At 40.1% G+C, this 22,165-nt stretch overlaps 1 protein-coding gene across 2 annotated transcripts; it reads right to left on the bottom strand.

Annotated features, from left to right (window-relative positions):
• Positions 1-828: 828 nt before the first annotated feature.
• QTRT2 (queuine tRNA-ribosyltransferase accessory subunit 2) lies at positions 829-22,114 on the bottom strand. Of its 2 annotated transcripts, XM_028505179.2 has the most exons (9): positions 21,900-22,114; positions 17,711-17,931; positions 16,895-16,950; positions 15,217-15,293; positions 13,276-13,488; positions 8,648-8,847; positions 6,460-6,611; positions 4,324-4,441; positions 829-2,697 (listed from the first exon to the last, which is right to left on the bottom strand). In XM_028505179.2, exons 2-9 carry the CDS (start codon positions 17,908-17,910, stop codon positions 2,466-2,468), a joined length of 1,248 nt encoding a protein of 415 aa, XP_028360980.1. In that variant the 5' UTR covers positions 17,911-17,931; positions 21,900-22,114; the 3' UTR covers positions 829-2,465. The 2 variants fall into 2 exon arrangements, with proteins under 2 accessions (XP_028360980.1, XP_035874015.1); XM_036018122.1 differs by lacking the exons at positions 15,217-15,293; positions 17,711-17,931; positions 21,900-22,114 and having other exon boundaries at positions 16,895-16,936.
• Between the last annotated feature and the right edge of the window lie 51 nt (positions 22,115-22,165).

Here is a 22,165-nt window from a genome sequence, read left to right as displayed (position 1 = left end):
GTGGCATGTAGGAAACCTCAGACTCCTGTTGATTACCCAGGCGGGCACCTGAACCTATCACAGGCCCACTCTTAACACCATTCAGGATGTGAGTAGTCCCCAAACTGGGGGGATGAGAATGATCTGGGGACATGGAATGGCATTCATGTGGCACACCTATAGACCCTACAGGTGACATTGGTATTGCGGGCTGCACAGGGAAGTCCTAGCTAGTCTGTTGGAGGAGGGGGAGCGAGGACAGAGCTACAGCAGAGCTCCAGAAGCGCCGTATACTTCCAGACCACAAGGTCCTTCTGTTCACTCCTTGCTTCTCTTAGTCCCTGTAAACCCAAGAGCTTACACAAAGGAGCAAGTCACAAAGTAAGAGGTTATTTAGTGCAATGGTTAACTGTTGAGTTTTAGTCAGATGGAGCCAAAGTCTAACCTGTGAACTAACTAGTCCTAGGTAGATGCTTAGGCAAACTACTCAATCTTCCAGAAATTCCTGGCAGGCCCTCAGGCAGGGTACTCAACCTTCCTGAAACTCAGTAAGAGGACTAACAATATCAACACCTCACGGCCCTGCTCTAAGGGTCAATGAGATATATATGGAAAGCATTCATTTACTGAGGTGCCTGTCACATTAAAAATGCTCCAAAGATTATGGTTATTATTATCTTTAATTATGTGCTAAGCACGGCCTTAAGGTCCCTAATTATATAATTTAAAGTGACAGTTGCATCTCTGAGTCTCCCTGGATTCTGCATTTAGTGTGAGTGCACTCAAAACAATGACTATAGATGGAGTAAATGTAGTATTCTTTGAAAGACGAACATTTCTGATACCATGGAAATTTAAAATATTCTGTTTAATATATTCACTACTATTTACAGGAAACAATATAGTATATATATTTTAGTTGAAATGTTTATTGGCTATAGATTTACATTAAAGAAACATTTGATTCTCTCTTTGATAAGTGCCTTTGCCATTCATGGAGGAGAGAATTCAGAAGAAGGTCCATGAATTCCAAAAGCTGTGCATTCCAAAACAGAATTCACGGACATGCCTATACCACTATTAAAAGCCTAGAGATGGCCATTCAACACATAAAAATATAGAAACCACATAATAATTTTTAAAAAATGTTCACTAATGCCCACTAAAATTAACAAACGGCAAAATACAGCACAATAATGTAAAACAAATATAATTCCACGCTCTTACAAATAAAAAGAAAGCATCTTTTAGGTTCTGTTGTTATTTTTACAAAAATTTATATACATGTCTGTGTGTGTATATTCTTATAGAAAATTTCATAAATATAAAAAAAGCACATAATAAAGAAGTCACCTACCAGGCCACGAATGTCACTCCTTTGACAAGGGCCCGAAAAACTCACTGAATCAGAGATGATCCGGGAAGGTCTTTCCAGCCTCAGGACCTGCTAATGCCAGTTCACCAAGCACTTCAAAACCCACAGGCCACACCTCTTTTTAGGCTCTTAAATATCTCCACGGCTGCCCGACGCCTGGCACTGATGCATTTTTCATCAGGACGACAGTGATCAATAAACGAGAACGACAAGTAAGGCTACGACTCTAACCTAAAACTTTTTGTTCCCCAAATATTAGAGCTAGATGGAATCTTAGAAATTCATTCAGTCCTATCCACTGTGTCTGTCCCCATTTGTCCAGGAGGCAACAAGCATGAAAGGTGAGTAGCCCTGAACCCCATGCTCCAGCTGCCAGTCCAAGTGAACCCATGGTGAAGGAATCTCCCCGAGTGATGGGGCCAGTTATGGTCATGATACTGATGACCTGAGGGTGGATACAGTGGACCTGCACAGCCAGATGTAGCTAGTCTAGGGAGATAAGTCTCAAACAGACCAGGGAGCCAAATGAAGGAATGTGTGCTGGGGCTGGAGCCCCATGTTCCAGGGAGAGGCAAGCCCGGTCAAGTCACAAGAGCCCTTTCAGACAGACTGTACTGCTGGGGCAGCTAGGAAGACAGAAGGGTCCAGAGAGGCCACTGAGAATATAAGAATTAGAGAAAACACTTGAATCAACCCGATTCCTTCTCCAGTGAGTAGGCATGTGTCCACCGGGTCACACTACTCACGACCAATCATCTCCCCTGAAGCTCCAATCCACTCAGAGAACCCTCAGAACCTCATCACCGCCACTTCAAGGCTGTCTCTTCACATCTGAAGCTTTTGCCTTTGAGCAAAAAATCTCTCACTTTTAGCACTGAAATATTAAAGGTCATGCTTCAATTCTTTCTGATCAATCCAAGTCACTTAAGTCTTTAGAAAAAAAATCTCTTTGGCCTCACGTGGACAGAGTTTGGTATGCACGTTCCTTGTCTGAGCAGATCTTCTTCTCCAATACGAATGATGACAGCTAAGATCATTTCTTGTTCTCTCCTTCCCACCTTACCACAGTGGTACTGGCTCAATTCGAAGTCAGACTTCTATACGCCAGGACTCAAGATGCTTGCCTGCGGATGAGCTCTTTCAGCAGCGCCAGTCTGTCACTTTTTAGTGCTTCCCGGATAGAGTGGAAAAATCCAAAGTAGTGTTCAAAGTTGTGTATCATAAGCAGGACCCCAGCCAACAGTTCACTGGTCACCAGCAGATGGTGGATGTATGCACGGGTGTGATTCTCACAGCAGTAACAGGAGCACCCTCTCACCAATGGGTCAAAGTCCTCCTGGTACCTGAGAAAGGAAGTCAGAATGATGTCCCAGAAAGTGAGGAATACAAGAACTCCACAACCTAGGCTATCTGTTCTGCTGGCGCATAAGCAATACAGTTAGTAACATCACTGGCAGTGCACGGCCGGGCACCTGCTTAACATGGCAATGTGGTCCAAGTTAACAGAGCACAATGAGCCAGGAGACTCAGGAGTCTTCCTTGGCCATACATCACCTCCTAGCCTAAGGCTTACAAAGGAGCAGCAAAGAGAGTCCTGTGGTCGCTCCCTCAGGCTGAACACTATCGGTTGCACTGTAAAGGTACACAGTGTTAGGAAATGCTGTCTGACGAACACACGTTTCTCCTATCTGCCACCAGAACCATGCCAGAAGACATGGTCTGACCTTTTACTTGCATAGCTTTTTGCACTTTACAAAGCACTTTTACATAAACTGTGTCATTTAATCTTTTCAACAACTCATGGAGACAGGCATTTTTGTTGTCATTTAACCTAGAAAGACCACTCAGGTTAAGTGGGCTCTGAAGCTACAATGCCTGGTTTGGGTTCCCGGCTCAGAACTCACTTGGGCAAGTCACTCACCTCCCTCTGACTTTGTTTTCTCACCTGTAACACCTGCCTTACAGAGCTGTCCCAAGGATCAAATGAGCTAATAGAGTAAAGGCTTGGACACTGCTGAGCACATACTAAGCACCGTATACGTGTTACCTTTTATCAGCTATCAGAAAGAAGTCAGTGACTTGGCCAATGTCACTGAGGCACGAGCTGTGCTAGGGTCCAAACTCCAGGTCTCTGTAACTTCAAGCCTACTACTGATAATGAGAAAACTACAAAAACTACAACTTCCAGCTAAATCTGTAACATATAGAAAATTTTAGTAGTAACCATTGATAGTACTCTAACAATTTAGAAATAAAAATGAGTCTCTTTGGCTATTTTTCAATAAGTTAAACATCATTATTTCATACCAACAATCAAGAAGCCCCTATAGGATAGGAAAGAACTAGGACTTACATGTTCTTTCATAAATTTTCAAGTCTGTACTATTGCTAGATAGACATTAGTAAGTCTGAATCCCTAGAATGTCCCTTCACATGAGACCAAAATCAGCCAAGTTCTAAAGTGGGTGTACCAAAGTCACAGATAAACCACTCACTGGTTCCCTGATTATTACTGCTTCCAACCAAATATGAGCAAAGTTGCAAGATATCCTAATTCATTCTTTATAGAGGAAAATATTTAAGGTCCATAATCTGTATATAACCAAAATAACTTAAGTTCCTTAAAACTAAGAAAACTTGGTTGTATTTTATCTTGAAATCCTTATTTTGCTCTGTCTTATTAAAAGTAACGAAGGAGTAAAAAACCCCGAACATGGATTTGGTCTAATATTTACAACAGCTCTCCTAAAACAGTTACCTAGCCTCAGTTCTAGTACAAGACAAAGTATATGAATTCATCTACAGATAAAAAGACTTTCTGGAAGTGAATTTGAGAAGGCCTAAATAATACCCAACTATAAGTATTTTATGAAGTCACAAACTGAAAAGGGAATAGTTTACATAAACTATTAAAACAGATTGAAACATAAGTCAGAAATCAAAATCTAAACTTAAAAAAAATTCCTTACTTTTTTTCCTTCAGATTAATTTCAAATGATGTCATTTCTTGGTTGCAACTGGTAGTTTTAATTTTCTTTGTCTGATCCACACACTTTATTTCTTCCTGTGTCCCATTTTGCTGTAATACTGAAGGGCAAACCAACACAAAGTCGTGAATGGAGATCAGATAAAAATGGCCATTGGGAGAATTTCTGGTTACCACCTCATGCCCCTTTACTGTCTAGTGCCACCCCTGAGAATTTAAGGGAATGACACAAGAAAATGAGCAAGATGATCACTGACCTATTATCTATACGTCTATGATACCAAAATTTGGAGGTTCAACAATGTCTAAATTATGGTCACAAGTATATAGCATGTATTCTTACTGTCAAAAAGTGATTTTTAAAAACCGGTTGGTGTGTATGTTGAAGTTATGTCTCCGCATAATGTACATGCAAATTAACTGGGCTTTAGAACTGCCTATGTTCCAAAGGGATTAAAAGTAGAATATGGTTTAAATTATGTACTCTGTATGGAGACTAGTCCTCTGGGGAACTCAGATAATCCAGAACTGAATGGGGACTTGAACTGTTCCCATGAACTCTTTGCTTTAAGAAAGAACACTCCTGGGATTAAAAGAGCGACATCGATTCTTATGCAAAGAGCCAGCTGCCTTAAACAGGGGCAAGTAGATAGGTATTTCTGGGAACAAGTAATAACAATCTCAAGGTTCGCCAAGGAGATGGGCAAATGGTCCCAGGGCGGTAATTTTGTCCAAGTCAAAGGAAAAAGGGAAGTGTGGCCTGAGCACTGAGCACAGGGCTGTAATTCTGCTGCTGTGAGTCTGCCTGGTGTTGTGGGAGCCCACGGAACCCCGGCACCAGGGGGAACTGCTGCCCACATTAGGCAGCTTATTCCTTTCTAATTTTCACACTGTGTTTGGCAAAGGACTATCATTTACTATACAAATATACACAAATGGGATTAATAACAACACTTTAGTAAAAATGTTCAAACTATTTCAAAGCCTCAATCATAAACAGCTTTCTGTGGCCAAAAAGGAACTTGTTTGTTTCAGAGAACTCAGTATCAGATTCTTTTTCAGAGCTTGCATATTCATGGTACGCAATGACTAATAGTTACATACATCCTGGTGGAAATAAAGTTTATAAGTAAAGTCATAAACGTTTATAAATGTTTACTTATGGTACATACATTATATTCTGGCCTGTCTAAAGGACAGTAAAATTGACCTCCTATTTGATCAGCTGATTTATTTTGTTTCCAGAAGTAATTCCATTTAGATCAGTGTTTCAGATGCTTTATAAATGTGTAACATCTTCTGAATGAAATTCTGATAACTTGTGGGGAACAAAATGGACCTTTAAAGGAAGTCTCTAGCCCTAGTCAAATTTGAAGTGGACAGTGACACAGGAAGAGCTCAAAGAACAGCCGGAAGGGAGAAGCCCTCACCCCGCCCAGGGTCGGAGGGGACCCTGGGCGTGCAACACGCTCCTGAAAAATGGGGTAGGCGCTTCAAGGGCTCCAGCCCAAAGTCTGTATCCCAATTCCTTTACTACCTCCAATTAAATGCCAGAATCTGAAACTGATCTCTCTTGACCTCTGAATAACTAAACAATAAAAGGAAAATGGCAGCACTTCAAAGGAATATTAGCAGAGGAAAATGGCTTTCACATCTCAGTGTGCAAAGACGAAAAAGCCCAAGTATCACTAGGATCAGAGGGGATGAGACTCCCTGTATTTTAATAGCACAAGGTTTGCAAAAAACAGACAAGAACTCTTTTGTGAAAAAACAAATTAACTTTTACCAAGCAGTTCAAAGGTTTTATTTTCTTAGATTTTCATCACTATTCACTCTGAATGGTCTTTTTCAGGTTGTTAATAGAGGAGGTTTTGTTTTGTTTTTGCTTCTGCTCACTACAAAATTACTTCCTAATATCGATGAGCTATGTGTACAGTACTAAGTACCCAGGTTTTGTGGACCAACATGCCAAAGCGTACAGATAAGAAACAAAGATGGAGTTTTATGAAAGGCTGGATTCAGAATATGCACATACTTCTGGCTTGAATCACAAGCCAAAAATTGATAGCAAATAGAAGAAACTTTAGGATAGTATTGAGATTAACTTTAAAAGACCTACATGTCTCCTCAGGATTCGGCTGGTAATCAAAGCTGAAAGTCAGGGCACATCCCCTCTCTGTCACTTGATAAGGGAAAAAACTCTCAAATAAGTCCACTCCTCTTTCAATGCACTCGAGCACCTCATCTGGCCGGCCAACACCAGAGATGAGCCTGTGAAAATAAGAACAGTGACATGAGAGCAATGCCAGGAATCAGAGTCTTTCCAAAGGGCATTAAAATAATAATGAAAACCATCAGTCATGGTTAGCATGGCAGGCAGCAAATAATAAGATGTGGTGGGAAGAACCTTTACTTTGGAGGCAGAGACCTAGGCTAGATTCCCAGTTCTGCTATTAATTTACTTGCTGTGTTCTTTGGGAAAACTTCTTACCCTCTCTGAGTTTTGGTTTTCTCATTTTAAAAATAAGAGCATTAATACAAACTTCAGAACTAATGAGATATTTGAAGAAGCACATGGTGTGTTTTCTGGTCCCAAAGAAAAATTCAATAAAGTTTGGTTTTCTTTCTGTTCTCACCCCTTCTGAACAACCTCCCTTGTCTTAGACTGAACTTAATAGCCTACCTATCTACCACATAGACTTTTTAAGAGTGCAGAGGTATGTGCTTTATTTCCCCCTCAAATACTTCTATGTTTTAACTGTAATTTGCCTATAATTTTTTAATAACTGGTTCCAAAAAGACATTTTTATCTACTGTGTTCTTCATATGTTCATTTACAAAGAAACTCTAGCTCTTAGAATTTCAATTCTGCCCACAGAATCTAGGAATCTAGTTGGCTTTATTTATGCTTCTTTACATTTTCTCCATTAATAGACTGTCTGCATGGTGGAATGAGATGGTAATTTTAGAGGTACTGGGCAAGGCATTCTGAGAATATTAATAACACCCAGCCAGGTTTTGCCACTAAAACAAGATGGGAAGATGCACTAGATCAGGGCTGATTTGCTACTGTTTTTCATGCTTGTTTTTCTATCCATAATTCCTTTTATGAACTGGCAGAGAAAAGCTTATAGACTCTCTGACTTCTATAAGAAGTCCAAAAAAAAAAGGCTTATGTAATATTAAACAAATAGAACCCTTAAATATATGCCGGTTTTTCTGACTACAGTTTCCTTCAAGTAACATAATGTTTTAGAACTCCTCTCTGACTGAAGCTGGCATTTCTACACACTTACAGAAGGAAAACAATTTCAGCTTTCAAATCTAGCAACAGACATCTGTGAGCACTTAACTCAAAGTCCAGAAAATGACTAGAAATACTAGCACTAAATGGTTCTCTGTACCAGAATGAAATAGGAGGAGCAGCAGTGAACACAGACAACTAGGTTAAAGTTGAGGCAAATACTGATGTGATGAAAATATCTCATTCTGGCTAGTGTTTACGCAAGTGTATACAGTCATCAAACTCTACATAAAATTCATACACTTCACAGCAAGTCACACCTGGATTTTTTTAAGTGGTGAAATTACATGTTAGATACTATCAAACAGCCTAAGCAGCACTGTGATCAAACCCCTTACTATATCTGCAGGAAAAGCCCATGAATATTCATACCAAGTGGGATAAGACTTGTCTTTAAAAAAAAAAAAAATTAGGGTAGTCTAATAAGACATCAGCTGCACTCAGAAACCTTAAGCTCTGAATCTTGTAGATCATCTCTTCTCACTGGCACATAGTAAAACCTGTGATTTACAGAAAAAAACAACCCTGTGAGTGTTGCTGGTCCCCTCAATGTCAAAAAATGATACCACTGCCTCAAAATCTAAGAACTTCTTAAAGGTCCTTATTAGCAGCACCCATCTTCATTCTGCTAGGCATCCCAGATCTGTCCTCGACTTGCTTTGAGTAAGGCCAGAGTTCCACATGACTTTATACACGTCCCGAGAAACCATGTTATTGCATAATGAGTGAAGAACAGTATTTGTATTTGGCACAAGGATAAAGGAAACAGTATGACAATTAGAATGAACACCAAATAAACTAATCCATATGGCAACTGTCCTCTGGTCTACATTCTGAAATCAAGCACAGGACAGCCTCAATGGAGGCTCCCCCTATGGTGAGGCATGGCAGACTCAGCCCAGAAAAGACATGCCCACGTATAGACTACATAATACCCAACCCCCAGCACTTCTGTTCTGCAGCAGCCTGTGAGGCTTGGCCAGCATCCTAACTCAACACTAGCCTCGGTTTGTCTTCCGGCAGCTCTGCGGTAACTGATGACAGCAAGTTCAGTCTAGTCTCCAGAGTTGCTGGGTTCCCTTGAAAGCCATCCAGAAGGAAGCCACCTACAGGCCGCTTGGCTGTTTCTCTTGCTGACCTCAGCCTCTCCTCCAACACGTCTCCACCTTCAATCACGCCGATGATCGTGCTTTTTTGAAGGACCTAAGGTAAAAAAGGAATGAATGTTTTTAACTGTTTCCAGTACCTTGGGTGTCCAACCCATGGCCGGCAGGTCGATGCAGCCCAGGATGGCTATGAATATGACCCAACACAAAACTGTAAATTTACTTAAAACCATTTTTGGCTCATCAGTTTTCATGAGTGTCTGTATATTTAATTTGTGGCCCAAGACAACTCTTATTCGTCCACTGTGGCCCAGAAAGCCAAAAGGCTGGAGCCCCTGGAAAGAAATGAACCTCACACATGGCCCTGGACAAGCAGCTCAGTTGTTTAGAGGGTCTTCTGGATGCACCAAGGTTGCGAGTTCAATCCCTGGTCAGGGCACATACAAGAATCAACCAGTGAATGCATAAATAAGTGGAACAGATCGATATTTTTGTCCCTTTCTCTACCCCCCCACCCATATATACACATATATATCCCTTTCTCTCTAAAAAAGAAAAATCTACAAATAAATTTTATTTTATTCTTTAAAAAAGATTTTATTTTTAGAGAGAGGGGAAGGGAAGGAGAAAAGGAGAGAAAGAAACATCAATCAGTTGCTTCTCACGTGCCCCCAACCGGGACCTGGCCCACAACCCAGGCGTGTGTCCCGACCAGGAATCAAACCAGTGCCCTTTCAGTTCACAGGCAGGTGCTCAACCCACTCAACCACACCAGCCAGGGCAATAAATAAATTTTTAAAAATGAACCTTACACAGAAGCCCAGTGGACAGATCAGATCTCAGTGCAGCTGCTGTAGTCGAAGCATGCAAGGAGATGGTGCTCCCTCTGCCCCGAGATCTCTTGGGGCTCCGAAGAACACAATTTGAAAGCCACCCGAACAGGTTAAGAAATGACTGAGGAGAAACTGAGGTGATCTACATATGCAGCCATGCTTTAGCTTATTTTAAATTGAATGCACGCTGAGCAGGTACAAGAGAAAAATACAAAAGAAGAATTTCAATTTGTTTAAATGACCATCCACTCCTGCTTGGGGTCACCTCCAAGTCTTTTAGAGACAACTTGAGGCACTTCAAAACTATTTGGTTGGAAAAATTAACTATCCATTTGTAAAAAAACAAAAACAAAAGACTGCCAATACCATCTTTGGAAGTAAATTTAAGCCTAAAAATGTAGTTGTTCAAGTATTAGAAGAACATACTGAATATTTCTATAATCTTGGCATAAGGCCTTCCTAAGTAACCTAAAGCTTATGGGAAAAGGCCAACACACTTGAGTACAAACACATTAAAACTTCTCTAGTGAAATATACTATCAACAAGGGCAAAGGAAGACTTACTCTTTGGAGGAATAGATAAATATCTACACAATAGAAAAAGCTCCAAAAATCTTCTAGGGAAATGACAACTCCAAGGAAATCTAGGCAGATGTGTGAGTATGAACTTCAGAAAAACAAATGTAAATCTCCTGTACATATACAGAGAGCTCACTAAACTTCACCAGCAAGGAGATGCGGACAGGAAACAATCAGATACCATTCGTGCCCATCACACTGACACCAAAGCTCAAAGATAACACAGTGGAAGTGCAAGTGACAAATGTACTTATACACCCCAATAACTAGAGGTTAAAAATCACTTCAGCCTCATGGGAGGGCACGTCCACACTTGTCACAGCGCCAGCATTTTTATCTTCACATCCTAAAATTCCACTTCTACAAACTTCTCTTACAAATATTTTCACAGGGAGTTTCAAGATATTGTTGAACAAAAACAAACCAATTTCTGAACATATGACCATATTCATGTTGTTAAAAACACATATAGGTATGCATATATATGTAATAATTATGTATATGTGACTATAAAAATAAGCTTTGCAAGAAAATACACAAAGCAACAGTGGCTCTCTGGTAGAACACAGGGACGGGGAGGGAGCCTGGCAGGCTCTGAAGAGCGAACTTTGCTTCTTGGCTTGAGCAGGAGGGGCACACTCAGATTGCCTCTCCAGAAAGAAGGCTTTGGACACCATGCGGAGAATGAATTAAGAGGGTGTACGGCTCAAGGATGGGGTAGGAGACATCTGTAATAATCCAGGTAAAAGGCAAAGAGGACCTGGACTAAGGCAGTGCCAGTGGGGAGAAGAGGAGGGGTGGGATTTGAAACCTTATCAGGAGATACAGTCTATACAACCGAAAAGCTCTCCAAGGTGAGGACAAAGACAGTCTAGGAGGACTCCTGGCTCCTGTTTTGGAAGTCCAGGGAGATGGTGAGAAGAGCAGGCAGGGAATCCTAAAAAAATATTAAGACCACTCTCTCCCTGCTGCTCCCAGGCACAGCTCCTACCACCTTGGGATGAAACCCATTTGCCATTCCTGACTTAGGGAATCCAAGAAGAGGGAAAAAAAGCCAACAACAGAACCTTGGGAAACTCCGATATTTAAGGGCATTTAGAATAAGGGGATCCAGTGAGCGAGAGGGGAGGAATCACTGGGAAAGGAAAAGACGTGTGCAGCACACAAAGCAGTTACCGTCTCACCCCTTCACATGACCAGCACAGCCTTTTCTGGGAAACTCCTTTTCATGGGTGCAAAAAGTATGATTGTATATAGTTTATTGTCCAAAAATGAACACACTAAAGAGTAAAAGGGGCACTATTAATGATCATATCAACATAATAGCATAAGTGTTAGGGGTACCAAGAGGAACCCCAGCATTTGACCAACACACAGAAACTGTGAAATGGTGAGGCTGACTGTAACATAGAAGAGGGACTTGAGGCTCATCTGGCCTTTCCAACAACCATGTTCTGCCAGATGCTGTCCTCCCTTCTACTTATCAGACGTTACTTACCCTACAAGGATAATCATTGGCTCAGAACAACGGCCAGTGAGCAACACTAAAAATTCAGACCCATGGCATTGTCCCCAAGCTGAATTCCTACTGCAGATACTGAGAGGTCTATTCAGAATGACGACTAAGCTTCCTCTAATTATATCATGCATATTAACTTCATTAGTCAAATTATATTTTTATCAGTAAACTCATGTAACAATGTTCCTCACACTAAATGCGCTTGCCATAGTGGGGCCTGGCCACTGCTCTGGGCGACTCACCGATTCGCCCCTCTGATCACTGTCTTCTGTTCTCCTACTGCCTCTGCTTTCTCCTGGTGAATGCATCTTTTTCCAGCTTCATTAACCCTGCTAATCAGGAGCCCTTGTTTACTGCTACAACTTGTTCCCCAACCCATCAGAACCACTCACCATCAGCAATCATTTACTGAGGGCTTACTATACGTCAGGAATTTTGCTCCACGATGAAGACACAGAAATTGAGCTTAAGGAGGTCAAGTTTAATAACAACAAACATATAAATCACTGCAGTAGAATATGATTAGGGCTATAATACAGCTACATACAAATGAAAGGGGTGGCAAAGGATGAAAAGTGCTTCTTGGAAGGGTCAGGTCAGTTTCCTAGAATGAACAATGGAATTAAATGAGCCAATTAGGAAGCAAGAGGGGAAATATGGCTGAGGATTTAAAAAAAGAAAAAAGAAAAAGAAAAGAAACAAACCAGAAAGAAATCTGTGTACAGGCACAGCGACATGAAACAGGATAAGACCTCAGGGAACTGTAGGTAACTCAAAGGGGCAGAGTGCCAGCCACAGGAGAAAGTAGGTCACACTGGGCTAGAGGAAGAGGCAGAGGCTGGGTTTCTGCTGGCTGTCCATGCCCTCTAAGAGTACAAGTGAAAAATCACTAAATTCTTTTAAGAAGGTGGGAGACAAGTTCATATTTGTGCTTTACAGAGCGCAGGGCTGAAGCTAGATTGGGTGGAAAGGAGAAAAGAAGTAGCAAGAACAACTAAAAAGTATTTGTCCACATAAGAGATGCTGAGGCTATGATGCCTTAAGGTGATGATAAAGGCGATGAGGGGGAAGATTCTAGATAAATTTAGGGAGATAGAATAAAAAAGGAGTGAATATTGGAGAGTAAGTCGGATATTGAAAGAAGTCTTGAAAGACTCACAATTCTGGGCTGAGGAACTTGGTGGCCAACAAAAACTGAGAAAGTATGGAGGGAGAGCAAAAGGAAGAAGAGGATTGAAGAGATAAGATGCAGAGTTTAAGGTGCATGTGAGGGATATGTTAGTGACAGAACCTAGCAAAAGCCCTGTACTTATATAATTCTGAAGCTGAGCAGAGTGATCTTGATTGTACCTACAATTTTAGAACCATTCAGCAATAAAAAGTAAGGGGCAACTGCCTAGGGAGAACATATATAGTAGGATGTAAAGAGAGCCTTAGACAGAATCCTGGAGAGCAATAATACTTAATGGTTCAGGAAAAAAGACAGTAGAGCATAACAGAGACGAAGAGAAGTAGGAGGAACAGTAAAAGCTGTATCATGGAATGTCAATTAGCGAGAGTCTCAAAGGGAAAGTAGTGAGATGTACAGCTTTACCTCTGACTCCTCCTGCAACCGCAGACAATGATCCAGGAATAGAAGCGATCGGTCAACAGACTTTCTGGCTCTTTTTATGGAAGTTGGTTCTGCACAAGATGCTTCTCCATCTGAGAGGCACTGGAACCAGTCTGGCTGGAGGGCCTGCTGAATTGCCATGAACCTGGAAGCAGTCATTTCCACTCGTCCTCCAACACCCCACACAGACACAGACTGCCAGGGAACAAGATGATGGGGAGTTAGCAAGAGTAAAATGCAAATAAAAAGAAAACTTAAAAGTGCTAAAGCAATTCTGAATTTAATTCTTTACAACTAGAGATGGTAGCAATTCAATATCCTAGACATGGTGATTGAAAGGTTTCCTATATTGTATTCCAAATTCTCTAAGAACCTTATAGCTCATAGAGAATCCTTCAATAGTCATACAAGCCAGCTTCTGAGCTTGTCCCCAAGAATTCATTATACTTCTCTAGAAGCCCAGTCTTCCAGTCTCCCCTCCCCCACAGCCCACTCTTGCCCATATTGTTCTTGAGTATACTGCACACTTTGATTTTTCCGTCTTTGATCACACTGTTCCTTTTGACGGAAATACCCTTCCCCTACTTCTTTGCCTGGTAAAATACTGAGCGCCCTTTAAAACATGAGTTCAAATATCACCTAGTCTAACATGTTCCCCAAACTTTCCCTGGTTTAATCAATTGCTCACTCTTTAAGTTCTTTCAGAAATGCGTGCTTATTTCCTTTATAGAAATGATAGGCCTTGGCACACCACTGTACATTTGTCTGACTAGAGTATCCCAATCCATGTTTGTACCCCAGAAGCACAGTCTAGGGCCTTACACATTATTAATAAGTATTTACCAAGTTGACTTAGATGCAAAATTTATGCGCTAAAACATAAATCCCATAGCCCATGGGAATCTCTGCACGGTCCTGCGGTTACTCTTTCTCCTACAACACCTCTCTTCTTAGAAGAGATTGACAAAGATGTAGATGGAGGCAACATACAGTCTTTATTTTGACATAAGAACACAATTTAAATGAGTCCTCTCTCCCTTATAAATGGGGTAGGATAACGGATGTCAAAATATTTTCTTTTGTATACATATTACAAAATAAAAGTTTAAAGCAGAAGGGTAATTTAAAAGAATAATCTTAGGTAAGATTACAAGATACTGTTGACATCAATGAAGTGGAGGAGGAAACGGAACTGCATTTGCAAAGTAGCAGTACATACAGGGGTGGGCAAAAGGAGGTTTACAGTTGTTCGTATGGAAACATATATAATACAAGAATAAGTAATAATACAAAAATAAACTCTGTGTTTTACGTACTCACAACTAGAAACCTCTTTTTGCTCACCCCTGTACTGAAGCCTTGCCAGAATGCTATCCCCAAGGACAATGAAATGGGGCCGTGTCTCAGGTGAAAACTTTTAATGAAGTCCTTTTGATACTGTTCTTCACTAGCTAAAAAACTCTGGCTATGGACCCAGCTTTTTCAAATTCTGTTCTAAAAACAAGCAGTATTACACTGAGGTTCTACTATATATAGTTGTGCATGTGATAATACCCATCAGCAACTTTCCTTACTCTTCCTGAGGTTGTTAAAACTGCAAATAAAGCATGGCATCAAAAGACTATTGTTTTCTACTATCACAGCAATTTCTTTTTTTGGAATGTACTTAACCCTTTTCCAACCCCAAATTTTTGCGACAACAAAAAAGCTGAAAATATATTCCTTACCTTCATCCCATCCTCAGGCTGACTGCCTTTAACTTCTATAAACCACCCCACCCCACTATGTGCACAGAAATGAAGGGAAAGAAAAAAGGGTCAGGACTGGGCCAACATCCCAGGAAGTAGGACCCTGGTATTTGAAGGATACAATAAGCTGACTTCCTGGGACAAAGCTGTAGCCTTGAAAGAATGGAGAACACACCTTGTTTGTTACATAACCAGCTGGGCAGGGCCTGACTGGATCATGCAGGGAGCAGTACAAGAGAAATTCTGGCATGCCTGTATAAACACAGAAAAGAACCCCTGAAAGCACTTATGTCAGCAACCACACTGCGCTGTAACAGAGAGCAGCCTCATGATATGTACTGCTAGACAAAGCAACCCTAAGCACAGTGAACTGCTCATACCTGATGTTAGAACTATAGGAGGCCTATCAATGTGAATGAACAGAATACTTTGAAACTTACTAATCTAAAAGAACAATGAACTGTAAAGGTTCATTTCTAATAACACAGGAAGTTGCTACAAGGGGAAGGTGTATCTTAAAGTATGAGATACATGAAAGTGTTTAATGACATGTTGACCTGACTCCTTCTTCAACTTGCTTTGAAGGAGTATCGAGTATGTTCATTCTAGGCACTATGCAAGGAGCTAGCTCCTGGAAAGATGAAAAGATATAATCGAAGGTACTTATTAATAAAGCCACCCCACATCAAGAGTCCCTAGTGGCAGAATTAAAGGGAAGCTATAGAATAGTTAATTTCACTGACTCAAGATAACAGCTTCCTAGGTTCTTTAGACAAAAGGATACTTGTTTTTAAAAAAATCCAAAAAAATGTTTAGCAAATCATATGTACATAAATTTTCTGCTACCCTTCATTTTCATAAGAAAAAAATTAGAATTCCACTGAAATAAATAAAATTTTAAAATCTCTGTAATTCCCCACCTTATTTTCCACAATTTCAATTACAATTGTCTGTTAAAAGCTTATATTAGCTATTTTCACTTAATTATATGCTTGCGTACTTTAAAGCTGGCTATTAAAATTGTTCTCACATCAAGAAAAATGATATTACATAAATTCCTCTACTGAAATAGTCTTGTGACAACCAAGTCATCACGCAGTCTTTTCTCAGAAGCAGACTGAACAACCAATGGAAACAGAGTTTTCATTTAAGTGAGTCTTAGATATTGGAAAAAGCTTCAGGAGAAGGTGGTCTACAGAAGAATTTGTTCTCTAGCTGTCACTGCTAAGCTTTTCCTATAAATAAATGGCACATACATTTGTATTAAAGTCCTATTTCTGGAACAAAAGATAACATTAACATATCAGAATATAGCAGTATATAAATTCTTTGTCCTCTGCCTTATGTTTTAGGCTCCAACATGACAAGACTACTTTGGACCTTAGGGATGGCCCATGCAGGGTCTCACCTCCGGGTCTTTGCTCTACGCCTGGTACATCTGCCCACACCTGCCCACTACCACCACCTCGCTAACTCCCACTCTTCCCTGCTCCAGCTAAGGTGCCCCTTCATCTTCTCTCTCAAGAATTCTTTCTGCGTTCTGACCTTCTTTCACATGGACCCTACATCAGGTTATGTTTCCCCCTCTGGCTCTCATGATACATATTCCTGACCCCACACTCTACTAGGATTACCTATTTATCTTTATCCTAACTGAGCTCTGGGTTCCACGAGGGCATCAACTGCTTCCTATCCATCTTTGAGTCCCCAATGCCTGCTTCTTAGATGCTCAATAAGTGCTGACTAAATTAATGAGTAAATAAATGTATGAAGGAAAGATAACAGAACAAACAGCACCTCCAAATTCTGAATTAATATATCACAAAGCACACACAAGTACTAAATTATTTTACCTATAAATTTCCCAACTCCTTCCTTATATTCTGTCAAGACTTCATGATGTTCCGCCCTATAAGTAAAACAGAAAAATACGTAACATAACAATGGATCGCCTTACAGATGCTCCATACTACTGAAGCCCTCTGCTCACGCAAGCAAGCTACACGACAGTCAATGTAGTCTTGAACAACAAATACACCATTGCTCCAGAGTTCCAACTCGCCAGGCCAAGTTCATTCGCCAGAGTAAAGGTTTTCAATTTGCAAGTAGTTCTGTGAGAAGAGAAACTGGCAAAGTTCAACTGCTCCAGAATATCTGGGTTTTCTTCTTCCCCTTGCCACTTCAAAAACAGTTTATTATTAACACAATACTGAGGAGGCATTTCATCATATAGCAGACTGTGCAATTAAGGGTAACATTCACATGCACATTACACAAATGATCCCTTAACTCCCTTAGTTCTGTTTCTGTAAGTAGTACATGTAAGTACATGCACCGACACAAGAGAAATCTTTGAGGCTGGCACATGGAGGCAGCCTCTAGGCTCCAAGTTGAGCTCTGTCACCCCTGGGAGCAGCGGCAATGAGGGAAGGATGGGACCTTGGATTCAGAGGAAAACTGAAGCAGCTTTAACATGTAGGCCCAGCCAATGGTTTCCAGGATTAGGACCAGATGATGTATAATACTTGATATATTTCTTCTGATATCATTCTAAAAATCTACAAGTTTTATACATATAAGCAAAAAAAGTCTTTTGCTTCACTGTACCTTGTTAAGGTAACTAAGCTGATGCAAAAGTTGAAACTTGGATGGTTGGGCCTAATACTTACAGCGATGACAGTGTAAGCTGAGCCATGGCAGGAACCCCGTGGATTTTCTGCAGTGTGTGATGGGTCAGGTGTGGGGCAGAGCCAGTCTTGGTGTACAGAAGGCAGCCTGGGATGTCCATGGAACCGTCCCCTGTTTTGCCTAAGTTTTTTATTTTTCCTAGGCGACAGCCATTAGCTACCTTGGTAAGACTCAGCTTCATCTTGAAGGATTCTTTCAGGTCCTGATAAGAAAAGAGGATTAAATTCAGAAGTTTTATGACATCTAAAGGCTAACCATTTTGCGAAGATAGCAACCTACAAAAAAATGAATGATAGCTATATATTACTACTTCCAGTCTAGGATTTTTTTTAGTTATCAGGAATAGGAGAATGGGAAAAGACATGAAGAGAATAAGGCACCTTCTCCCAAATCCCAGAGCAATATGATACCCATCACATTTGAATTCAGTCCTGGAATTTTTGTCTGACCTGATGAAATCCAAACAAATAGAAGGGTGGAAGTGAAGACTAATCTCGGAATGTGTGCTATAAAGCCGAGGCTCGCTCTCAGCCTCGCCAATGTGTACAGAAAAGTCACACTGCTTAGGAAACACTGATGATTAATGTGACCCATTTTTGTTTCTCTAACATAAGAGGATCCTAGGCAACATAGCAATTTTGTCTAATATGTAGTTAAAAGAAGAAAATGGGTCCCAAAACTGCATTCTGGTGTTTATTAAAATACATGAAAGAATATACTTCAAAAGATAAAACACAGATATTATATCTGAGAGGTGAGATTATTTTCCAGTTTGTTCTTACCTGGTGTCCAAATAGAGGTGAGAAACTGTGTTGAATATGCATGTAGTTCGTAAGCAGTTTAGCATTACTTTTATAAATGGTAAGGAAAAATATTTGATAAAAGGAAAATGAAGATATACTTTATAATTTCTACAGATACAGAGAAAAAATCAGAAAACATTTATTACTTTGTTGGATGCAGTTAATTAATTATTACTTAGTGAAGCAAATCCTAAACTCCATTCCTTAAAATACACTACAAAATTTGGTAACTGGGCATGGCAGACAATGCACACAATGTCACTAGACATGCTGGCACTTTACAAATCCCGGTGCATCTACAGTGGGGCCACCCCCTCTTGCCAGCATTCTTGCCAGTGCAGTTAGGCCCAGTTTTATCAGTGGTAGTTATTACAGCTATCTAGAGGCTCCAACCTTAGACCCTGCCCCTTTAAGTATTATGCTGTAACATACTCTGAAGGTCAACCATTGTTTAAGGGATTACCGAACAAATAGGATTATATATCATGAGTTAAAAAATATTCAGTAATGTTACTACTACTTTTTGGGGAGTCATAAATCCTTATGTTGAAATAAAATAGCCACTACAGTCTTCAGAATTTTAGAAATAATAACTATCTTCTGCATGGTTCAATAAGAAATTTCATGCTAAAACTGAATTATTAAAAAGATAATATGTTTAAGGAAGCCTGGTCAATTTTCTGACTCTAACTTCATTATTTCAAATTATCACAAAGATAGACATAAAAATAAGTATCAATGAAATGCACAGAATTGAAGATTAAGGGAAAAAAGTTATGCTCTAACAAAGAGTAACATAAAAGTTATTTTTAAAAAGCCATTACATATTAAACCTGTTAAAAAATAAAGTGTATATTCAACCAATTATACAAATATAAATTATTTTTTAAAGATTTTATTTATTTATTTTAAGAGAGAGGAAGGGAGGGAGAAAGAGAGGGGGAGAAACATTGATGTGAAAAAGAAATATGGATCAGTTGCCTCTCATCTGCATCCCAACCAGGGCCTAAACCAGCAACACAGGCATTTGCCCTGACTGGGAATTGAACCGGTGACCTTTCGCTTTGTGGGACAACACCCAATAGAGCCACACTGGTCAGGGCAAATATAAATTATTTTTGTATAATTTACATAAATTATAATAAGAACATACTCTAGAAAATACAAGAGTCATTAGTTTACACAACCATATTCCTTATTGATTTATCAGGTAATACACATAACCTGATTTCAAGTGATAAAAATATATTTTAAACAGAACTCTGAAGCCATTTGTAGCAAAGTTAAAAATTGCATTTTGCAATCTAAGTAAGCTCTGGGGAATTGAATAAGGAGGAGCAAAAAGATGAGAAATGCACTTTAAAGTTAATGAATCAATGACTATTATTGTGACTGAATACTAGAATCAACCAAATACATAATAGGTTTTGAAACATAAGAAAGAACTAGTGGAAGATTCTATAGTCTAGAATTTTTCAGAAAACGCTAGAGACAAGAATTTGCTGGTTCCTTTCCTTACTCCAAAAATTGTCTCATCTGACATATTTAAGTCTTATAAAGAGTTTAAATGTATGCTCATAAGTTGTATTTTTAAAATTAAATTCATACGCACTCTACGACATTTGTATATGCACAGAAAAAAGTCAGAAGGACTTCCTAACAATACAGTGCCCCAAGCTAACTCAGAAACAGAGTAATAACAGACTCTGAAATTCTAGAATACAGTAACTGAAGATAAGACTACTTGAAATAGAGTATTTTAGAACCCTCACATTGTTTGGGAGGAGAAAGGCAATGAATAGTGTTAAACTCTGCTTGCTTAAAAAAATATTAAAGTAACCATTAAAAGGCTAATGACAGAATGCCTAATCTCCAAACTCACCGCAGAGGGGCAGGAGAGGATAAAGAAAAATGGGTTAATACAATCAAGGGCAAGAAAGAGGAAGAGAGGCCAAAAACAGAAAATACAAAGTAAGATTGTAGAAGTCAGTCTGAATATGTTAATAATCACAATAAAACTGAGCAAATAAATCTCACCTATTTAAAGACAATGACAATAGCAGCAGATAGCATTTACTGGACATTTACTACATATCAAGTACCGTTCTTTACTTGTTTACTATGTGTATTTTACAGATGAGAAAACTGAGACTAACGAAGTCCCCATATGGAAAGAGGCAGAGCCAAGACTTAAATCATATACGTCTGGCTTTAGAGACTGTACTCTTATAGGCTGGTATCCTGTTAGAAGTCCCGAATCTTGTCCATAAGCATATGCAATATTTACTTATTAATTTGAACATTAAGATATAATTTTATAGTCATATACTACATTTTGCAATAGTGTTCTTCATTTCCCTTATCTCCCTGATCAGTCTCTATCCATCTTCCCAGCCTCTACAAACTTTCTCCTTTCATACGTTTAAATATATTTGTATATGGGAATGGGTGGGTGTTTTCTTTTCTTTTTTTTTAAAGAAACATACTGTAAGCACTTCTCTGTAATTTGCTTTTCTCCCCAGGAGTACACACAAAAGATAACTGATGGCTGAAAGATAGCTGATGGTTACCTTTCCTGAAGAAGAGACTCAGAGCTAACTTACTCTTTTAAAATAACTACTTCACGACATTGCAGATTTGACTGTAATACAATTTAATCAACCATCAGCCTTCATATAGGTAATGAAGACACAGAACAGGTCCTAAGATCGCTGCAAAAGGTGTAAGGGCACAGCTTCCCTGATCTCATTTTCACCAATCTCACGTCTACGTTAGTTTACGTTTCCTGGCACAGCTCTATACATATCACACTACAGTGATTTAGATACTATCTCCCTTATTTTGTCAATGGGTCCGTGAGTAATTAAAGAAGCTGTCTGGGGTTATATAGCCACAAACTAGCTGGGTCCTAAGGTCCCGCGCTAAATATCTACCCTTGCCTTATGTACCCCAGTGTTCCAGAAAGGACTGCCCACGGAAATATCTATGCTCGGTCAATGAGGATGGATTTGTCGTCACCCCATAAACCATCTGCCAGCGCCTCAGAGCTTGTGAAACGCTTAGCTCAGAGATTTGCGTTCCTCCCAAGCCTCTCCAGTACGCTGGGCAGTCCCGAGAAAAAAACTTCGGCTAACAACTTGATCCTTAAGCAGACGCCAGTCGAAAAAAGACCCCTCTCACTTAGAGATACGGTGACGCTCACACGATCTGAGAGGATCTGGACTTACAGTAGCCACCAGGACACCCAGAAAAGAGACATAGTGGGCGTACAATTACATCTAGTACAACACAACCAGGAAACGTCTGGGAGCGACACGACTCATCCAACCGTAACAGCTCCACACCATCAGGGAGAGGGGTCACTTACCTACAAACCTCCCAACTTTTTTGGCCTTCAGACTCCTCAAATTCCCCTCAGTTCTCTCCCACGTGTCCCGCCGAAAGAATTCTGGGCCTCCTAAACCAGCGCCTCCGTTGCAGAGCCAATCAGGAAGCATTGCGTCATCACCAGGCGCCAGTAAAAGGCAAAGGAAATCTCAAAGCGAACTTTGTTGAAAGCGAGGAGGCTGGACCGCTGTCGTTGCCAAGGGTAACTCAGCTAACTCGCTCCGCCTGCGCAAAGCCTACTGGGAG

Source organism: Phyllostomus discolor, chromosome 2 (genome assembly GCF_004126475.2).
Source record: "Phyllostomus discolor isolate MPI-MPIP mPhyDis1 chromosome 2, mPhyDis1.pri.v3, whole genome shotgun sequence".
NCBI classification, from domain to species: domain Eukaryota; kingdom Metazoa; phylum Chordata; class Mammalia; order Chiroptera; family Phyllostomidae; genus Phyllostomus; species Phyllostomus discolor.
The sequence above is the reverse complement of the archived record's forward strand: the minus strand, read 5'-3'. Positions and strand labels throughout refer to the sequence as shown.